This window comes from Pseudopipra pipra, chromosome 3 (assembly GCF_036250125.1).
Source record: "Pseudopipra pipra isolate bDixPip1 chromosome 3, bDixPip1.hap1, whole genome shotgun sequence".
Taxonomy (NCBI): Eukaryota; Metazoa; Chordata; class Aves; order Passeriformes; family Pipridae; genus Pseudopipra; species Pseudopipra pipra.
The window spans coordinates 113690082-113698278 of record NC_087551.1 but is presented as its reverse complement, the minus strand read 5'-3'; the positions used below and the strand labels follow the sequence as shown (position 1 = coordinate 113698278).

The window sequence follows — 8197 nt, the reverse complement described above, 5'->3', positions numbered from 1 at the left end:
AGAGCAAGAAACTGATTTTGAGAAAGGCTGGGCCTGAGACAGGGGTAGAGGAATGGGCTAGAAGAGAGACTTGGACAAGCCCAACAGACCCCTCTCTTGCTGCCACTGTGGAAAGACACCCCCTGGTCCTATATCACACCTGTCAGCCTTGTGCAGATGTTTTGGACACCCCAGTGCACCTCAAGCAGCATCAAACCCCAAGTGTAGGTCAGGATGGTCCATCCCAGAGGGAAACACGGCTGCACTCAGGACCCAGAAGGACATAAGAAACCAACAGGTTTATTGGTGATGGACAAACCAAGCGTGGAGGTGTCTGAGAGCAGATCCTATGTACAGTTGTGGTTGCAGGGTCACCGGGCTGGTTCTCCTGGGGTGCTGGGCTCTGTCCTGGTGGGACCACTCTCACCGGCAGCAGCGCTGGCGGCCGTTCGCGCAGCTCCCTTCCCAGCGCTCCATGTGGAAGCAAAGCCTCCGGCAGCGGCCACGGTTGTTCCTGCACTGCTGGCTGTCTGAAAGGCCTCTGGCTGCTGGGGAAAGAGGGCAGGAGACCTGATTAGGAGATGTGAAACCCAGTCAGAGCCCCACTGTGTTGGTGGATGAGCAATGAGAGGCTTTCAGCTGGCAACAGGGAAATTCGGCTGGATCCACGGTGAAAGTCAGATGTGCTTGGGAGGAGCAACTCCCTCCTGCAAGCACTGGGAGTCTCCTAGCAACTGGCCTAGGTGAGACACTCAGGTTTGGGTTGGCTAAGTCAGGTTAGATGAGTTAGGTGAGGTGCATCCCTTGGACAGCATCAAAAGATAGAGAAATGTATTTTGGAACTGGTGTTTTTTCTATTGGTTTGTTTGATTTTTTTTTTTTGTTTGTTTGTTTCTTGATGTTTTGGGTTATTGTTTGCTTGGGCTTTCTAAGTCTTCCTGTTTTGATAAGCAGGGTATGTGCTGCTTCTCTTTACACACAGCAAAAACACCAAGTTTGGGGGTTCTGAAGGGATGCAATGATACCTTTCCATCACCAGTGGAATGGGCAAACCCTTCTCTCTCCCCTCTTTATCCCTATGACTTAAATAAATGAGAAAATAAACAGGCTAAACAAGTAAATCTGCTCTTCCTGGTTATCAGGTTTGATGTCTGTTAAAGTGATACCACCATAGTCCTGGTAACATCATAGTGACCTTACACCTGAATATAACCTGAATTCCTAACATATATATGCAAGCAACCAGTGAAAATACCAAGCTAAGGAATGTTTTTCTATTAAAACAAAATCCCAAAAGAAAGCAGACAGACAAAAAGTAAACTAACAGTCTTTCTCCCTGCTTTTCCCCCTGAAAGATGGCTTTGACTTCATAGAATCAAAGAAACACAGAATGGTTTGGGTTGGAAGGGACCTTAAAGAGCATCTACTTCCAACATCCTGCTGTGGGTAGGGACACCTTCCACTAGACCAGGTTGCTTCAAGCTCTGTCCAGGGATGGAGAATCCACAATCTCTCTGGGCAACCTGTGCCAGCGCCTCACCACCCTCACAGTAAAGAATTTCTTCCTAATATCTAATTTATACCTTCCCTCCTTCAGCTTAAGACCATTCCCCTTGTCCTGTCCCTCCGGACTCTTGTCCAAAGTCACTCTTCTGCTTTCTTGGAGCCCCTTTAGGCACTGGAAGGGGCTCCAAGGTCTACCTGGAGCCTTCTCTTCTCCAGATGAACACCCCCAGCTCTCCCAGCCTGTCTCCAGAGCAGAGGGGCTCCAGCCCTTGGACCATCTCTGTGGCCTTCTCTGGACTCGCTCCAGCAGCTCCACATCTTTCTTGTGTTGGTGCCCCAGAGCTGGAGGCAGCTCTGCAGGTGGGGTCTCACCTGAGTGGGGCAGAGGAGGAAAATCATCTCCCTCAACCTGCTGGTCATGCTTTCATTTTCGTGCATTTGCCACCTCTGTATTCTACTCAAGGAGAATTTCATGGGATTCTCCTTGTTTTGTGGAGAATGAGGTTTGCATCCTCTGTTCAGGAGCAGAGCTCAGGCCCCTGGCTTAGGCTCAGCATTTCTGGGTGAGTTTTGAGGCAATGGGGAGGAGGGAATGTACAACCTGTGAACCTGGGACAGCTGCATCCAGGAACTTCACGGGGACCATCACGGAAGAAACTTGTTCCTTGGAAGCAAGAGTTAGGTCAGCCTTGACTTGAGGGCCCTGTCTTGTCCTTTTCTCCCTCAGGGTAGGAACCTGTCTTTGCTCTCTCGAATTCCTGCAGAAACCCCTGTGCGCATTTTGTCCTTACCCGGAATGTCCTGGAGGAGGAGAATGACAATGACTGCAAAGAGCAGCTGGAGGATCTGCATGGCTCGTGGGTGGAGGTCCCACCACGGGGAGGAGCGAAGGGAAATCCTGGATTTATAGTGCCCTGAGGGGTTGTGTAATGCTCCCGGAGTGGAGGGAACTTTGTCAATCTCAGGTGCATTTCAACACAACAGCAAACAATTGCACGGGGTGTGCCCACTCTTGGTCACACCACGTTACAGGCAAAAAAATCAAGGAAAAATAAAGAAAAACGAGGAGGAAAAAAAAAACAAAAAGGGAAAAAAAATAAAAAAGACAGGGTTCTGTCAACAAATAGCGCTGAGCACTGGGGAGTCTGCTACTGCTTGCTGCTGGAGACAGGATGTTGAGGCTGACCCAGTCTGGCTCTGTGTTTGTAGGCTCCAGCATGTGATGTTAAAATCCAATCCAAGTGTTTGCAGTATCAAAGTGTTGGGTTTTGGTTTTTTTTTTTTTTTTTTTTTTATTTCCAGCTCCCAGTCTCTGTGTTTAGCACTGACAGAGTCAGGTGTGAAAAAATCCAGTCTCCTTCTCAGCACTCCCCAACACACAAAGTTGGCTTGAAAATAATGGGATCCTTAAAAAAAAATCAAAGGTCTGTCTCTCTTTCCCAGCTTCCAGCTGAAAAGAGGCTGATTTCCAAGGTTTTGTTTACAGCTGTCAAGAAAAATGGCAATTTAGTATTTTATTAATTTCTGCTTTTATTAAATGGGAAAGCTGGGATTCCTGCAATACTCAGGAGCATTACGAAAGCTCGTGTATTCCAGCTGTCCCAAGAAAGCTGGCAGGCCCTCAGGTTTGTACTAGTTCTCCAGGTCAGTTCTAGGAAATCAGTAGAGGTGTGACCTGTGTTTCAACTTTAGAAAACAACACAAAGCAAACAACAAGCAGAAATCTCCCCCAACCAACAACAAACAGAGGAAGAGGAAATAAAAACTTTATAAAGGTTTCTTTTTACAGCAACGACAGAGCCCAGGCCATCACCAAGTCTTCTGTTTTCCCTTAATTAGTCACCTTGGTAGCTTTTAATTTGCAGGCTGGATGCCAGGTGGTGCTGGAAAATGTAAAGCCCATGTCCTTCAGGCTGCTTGAACAGAACAAGGATCACCTTCATCAAACAGAGCAGATAAGGGGCCTTCACCAGCTGGACTTTGGCTCACGGGACACCGAGCACTGAAACAGGGTGTCGTGTAAACTGGCCATGAACGATCTGGGGATGGAAAATGGTTCTGGAAAACTGTCTGTGGGAGGGTTGGCTGCAAGGGTGTGTGTAGAGCCTCTCTACAAGTGTTGGTGTTCTGTCTATTTGGTGGTACTGCTGGGTGCAGTGCGTGGAAGACCATAACCCACGTGTGAGGATCAGCATCTCCAATGTGAGAGACAGTGCAGTGGGATTTCTTAGAATCACAGAATCATAGAATGGTTTGGCTTGAAGGAGCCCTTAAAGACCATCCAGTTCCAACCCCCTGCTGTGAGTAGGGACACCTCCCACTAGACCAGGTTGCTCCAAGCCCAGCCGAGCCTAGCCCTGAACACTTCCAGGCATGGGGAGTCCACAACCTCGCTGGGCAACCTATGCCAGGACCTCACCACCCTCACAGCAAAGAACTTCCAAAGGAAAGATTTTAGGCAGAGTTTATCTAACAGAAAAGAGATTGCAACTCTTGAGCTGCAGCCCAGGCAGGGAGGAGTGTGTGGATGCTCATCTGAGTGTCCTGCTCTGAGTGCATGACCTGAACATGTGTGTGCAGGCGGCTTGATGTGCTCCAGGGATGATGTTTAGAGCAGAGCCAGAGGACCACGTGGCCGTGATGTTCCCAGTGATGGATGGCAAAATGCCATGTTTTATCTCCAGCTCAGCTGCTCTCCTGTGGTGGAAGCAGCACCATTGCAGAGGGTGAGCTGTGCCTGGAGATGTTTGGATGCTGCAGGCTCCAGAGGACCAGGATGTGTCCTCCCCATCACCACAAGCCCCTGCTCTGCAGCTCTGGTACATGGGTTGAGTTGCAGAACATGCCTTGGGGAAAAAAAACCAGAACTAGACAGTACCAACAAAAACCAGATTTCCTTCAGAAATCAGGGGCAGGAAATTTCTGTCCCCTGGGCAACTGCTTGAACAACAGCTGGTCTTGCTCCCTCTGGCATGGTCCCGATGCTGTGTTGGCCTCAGCCTCTGCTGAGCCTACTGGGTCTGGCCCAGCAGCCTCCTGCCTTTTCCTGCTTCCCAACCTGCCACCAGATGTCTTGTTTCAAAGCCCACCATGCACAAAGGCTCATCTGTGCTCAGAGACACGTGGCACAGAAATCATCTCCTGGGCGCTTGAGAGGTTCAGAGGCTGGGGAGGAGTCAAATCAATCTGCATCCACCCTATAGCCCCAAGCTGGAAGGATGTCTCCACTGACTTCATCTGCCTTTGGGTCAGGATCTCAGCAGCATTATTTTGAATGAATCCTAGTATAAATTGATGCCAGCAGTAGCAAATCCTTTGGTGAATGAACCCTTGCCAGCTTGTGACGCCACCTCCACCTCCACATCCCACCTGTGGCTTTTTACCAAACCCCAAGCCAAGCAGGCACTGATAGAGCCTTGCAATTCAGCCAGTGAAGAAATGACCATGGGCTCAGCTCTGGACTCAGCCCTGGCTCAGAAATCCCCCATGGCCTTGGGCAGGCTCTCATTACAGACCACTCTTCTTGGCTTCCTCAGAACTCGCTCCAACAGGTCCACGTCTGTCTCACGTTGAGGAATCCAGAGCCAGACACAGAAAATGTTGTTCTTTGCCCCAGAGTACATGGACAGAGTATACCTTGTGTTCTCACAGCTGAATTCTCCCCACCAGCTGCATGACCACATTCAGATGCCAGTTGTCTATTACAGATGATTCCTGGAATGTGCCCACCTCCAAACTGTGCCAAGGAACAGCTTGGCCAAGGGCTCCTTTTGCTGACAGCACATGAGAGTATGCACTGATGTCTGAGCCTGAGCCTCATGTGATTCCATTTACTCGTGTAGATACAGTCTCTGAATGCCAGAGTATTTTATCTCCCCAGCACACCTCTGGAGCTGGCTATGAGATCTTTCACTCCACAGGAGGTGGAGGAGCAGCCACGTGAGCAGGTGGAATGTGACCCCCTTTCTTCTGCATGGGGATGAAAGAAAAGCTGGGCATGCAGGTGGTTGCATTGGTTTGTGTGGGATTGCCAGGGATGTAAGAGACAACCTGGGTCTAAGGGGTTGCCCACAGCTATGGAACCTCAGCTCCTCCAAGCAGGAGCTCATCCAACCACCGTCCTGCTCCTGATTCTACAGCTCCAGCCACAATGACATTCTTAGGGCAGAAGTGGAGGATTTCACCTCTGTCTCACTCCCTCTGCCAAACAAACACTGGCCTGTTGCCTGGGAACAGCAAACAAATTCCAGCGAGGGAATTCATGCCATGCCTTGATGAACTAACACCCCCAGCTATCCATGAGGCTTGTGCTGGTCGACAGACCATGCATGAGGGTGGGGATCTATTCTGGCTGCCTGTATGGCTGCAGAGACCCCAAATATATGCCTCAAGATGCCTGGATGGGTTTTGCATCTCCCTTAGGAGCTGGTGTAGGTCTGATAGGGTAGTACTAAAGAATCCCTATTTCATGGCCTTCTGAGTTCTATCAGGTACAGACAACTGGAGTTTGAAGCTCAGCAAAGCCATTCCCACAGAAATCCTCCCCTCCATTTGGCTTTCTCCCATGAGGACAAACCCTCAGTGTGTTTTCAGAGCTGACTTCTAGCCTTATTTAAATTCTCACCAGCCTGCATCTCTCAAGGGATCATAGACTTCACCTTCTCATTATTTATGCCATCCTGTCTTGCCCCTTATCTTGTCTGACTGTGCCATCTACTCCTATGTGCAATCCTGCAGGTGAAGGGTTGGATTCAGCTGAATCCACTGACCACATGTGAGTCTACACTCTGGGAAACAGTCCCTGTTGGGCAGGACTGGTGGTCCTGCATGGAAATCCTCTGGCAAAGGGTCACACTAGGGATGGCTTTTATTGAGTGCTTCAATAACGAATATTTTTTGGCTTTTGGGTTTAAAGGGTTGGAAAACAGCGTTTGAGTAGAGTGTGGTGTCATGAACAGCTCTGTGCTGAGTGGATGAAAATGGTCACTCAGAGGAGTTTAGTAATGCCCTGCCCATGGCAGGGGGGTTGGAACTAGATGATCTTAAAGACCCCTTCTGACCCAAATCATTCTATGAAAATTCTATGATTTTTTGGGGGGGTTATTTCCAGCCAGATCAGCAAGGAATGGAACACGCAGACTCAGAAGAGTGGGACCATGCTAAAGAGATTATGCCTTTTGTCAGCAGCCTACATTTTCATTATTGCTAGAGGGACAATTTTGCCTATAAGCTGAGCATTTCTACCTTTCCTGATTGAAAACTGACTGGCCAGTAGGTCCAAAACATATCAGAGGCAGAAGGCCCAGTGACCATCAGGGAGATGCGCAAGGTGAGCTGCATGAGCCCACGTTTCACTTCCTTAGGAAACCAGGCTGAACCATGATGGGTGAACATTCCCAGACAAGGGGCACAAATAATGAACTCTGTGGATGAATGTGAGAAATAAACAGTTTAATTTGGAAGAGTGCCTTGATTTAAAACCCTCCCTGTGCTGTCCTCGTACATCAGTGTGCGTCAGAGACAAGGGTTGGATCTGGGGAGGAATTTGGATCTGGGCTCAGCCCAACACTGTTTCCAGCACTGGTTCCCAAGCCAATAGCCAGGTCTGGGTAATCTGGCTCTCCTGAGGGTTCATCCAACTGCAGGGGATCTCCAGGGGAGTGCTGGAGAACAGCTGGGCTGCTCATGGGTGAATGGAGACACTGGAATGAATGAACTGTTGGATCTCTGGCAATGGGTCCTGACCCTGCTGAGGGCAATGGGAATTTTCCTGTTTGATTCATCAGAGCAAGAATTTCATCTCCCAAGGAGGACTTTTCCCTGGCTCTGACCAGTGCCTCAGCAAACTGGCATAGCTCTCTCATTACATCATTGTTTTCTTGCTTTCACAGAAATGATTGACTCAGAGAGAAATATTTTACCTAGAAAGGGAGACCAGGAGCTGACAAAGGAAGGGGAGTGTCAAAATTTCATGCTGAAAAGACACAGAAGAGCTGAGAGTGGATTTGGATAGCTAATGGATTTAGGCTGATGGAGCTCACAGGAAGAAAGCTGCTAGGGGTAAAGAGGCTAATTTCTTTGGGTCTATTACTGGGTGACCACAGAGGAAAGAAGGAGCACCAGAAATGCAGTCCACTGCTGGACAGGGCAGCCTGTCAGGGGCAGTGGGACACAGCTTTCAGATCCCCTCCCCTCCATGTTTAAAACAAGTAAATCTATGCTCTCAGGAAAAACATCATTCCCTATGAGGGTGGTGAGGCCCTGGCACAGGTTGCCCAGAGAAGCTGTGGCTGCCCCATCCCTGGAAGTGTTCAAGGCCAGGTTGGATGGAGCTTGGAGCAGCCTGGGATAGTGGAAGGTGTCCCTGCCCATGGCAGGGGTTTGGAATGAGATGATCTTTAAAGTCCCTTCCAATCCAAACCATTCTCTGTTTCTATGATTGCCCGTAAGATCCTGGCACAGCCCAGAAAGGAAAAGTGGATATGGGAGGGGCTTGCCCAAGAAACACAGACCACACTTGATTTTATGTCAAACCAGGTTGCTTTTGCACCAAAAGTGATGCCAAAATCGCTGTCCCAATTACAACTGTTTTCTCTGGGAAGGGAAATACAGAGTCACCCTGCTCTGCTGGGAAGGTGAGGGCTGCTGTGTTCACTCTTGGTCAGTGGGTGAGGGAGGGGGTCTTACCTCCAGCAACTTTGCCAGGTCACAG

The 8197-nt window shown here is 49.2% G+C and overlaps 1 protein-coding gene across 1 annotated transcript; it reads right to left on the bottom strand.

Annotated features, from left to right (window-relative positions):
- Positions 1-259: 259 nt before the first annotated feature.
- Positions 260-2437, bottom strand: LOC135412241 (gallinacin-13-like). The gene is made up of 2 exons (XM_064650805.1): positions 2277-2437; positions 260-524 (listed from the first exon to the last, which is right to left on the bottom strand). Exons 1-2 carry the CDS (start codon positions 2335-2337, stop codon positions 403-405), a joined length of 183 nt encoding a protein of 60 aa, XP_064506875.1. The 5' UTR covers positions 2338-2437; the 3' UTR covers positions 260-402.
- Positions 2438-8197: the final 5760 nt, after the last annotated feature.

What these genes read in the sequence shown, in the direction of transcription:
- LOC135412241 (XM_064650805.1), bottom strand. Translation starts at nt 2,337, where the DNA reads ATGCAGATCCTCCAGCTGCTCTTTGCAGTCATTGTCATTCTCCTCCTC. An exon ending in CCTCCTCCAGGACATTCCGG is followed by an intron (nt 525 to 2,276) that starts GTAAGGACAAAA and finishes TTTCCCCAGCAG; the next exon opens with CCAGAGGCCTTTCAGACAGC.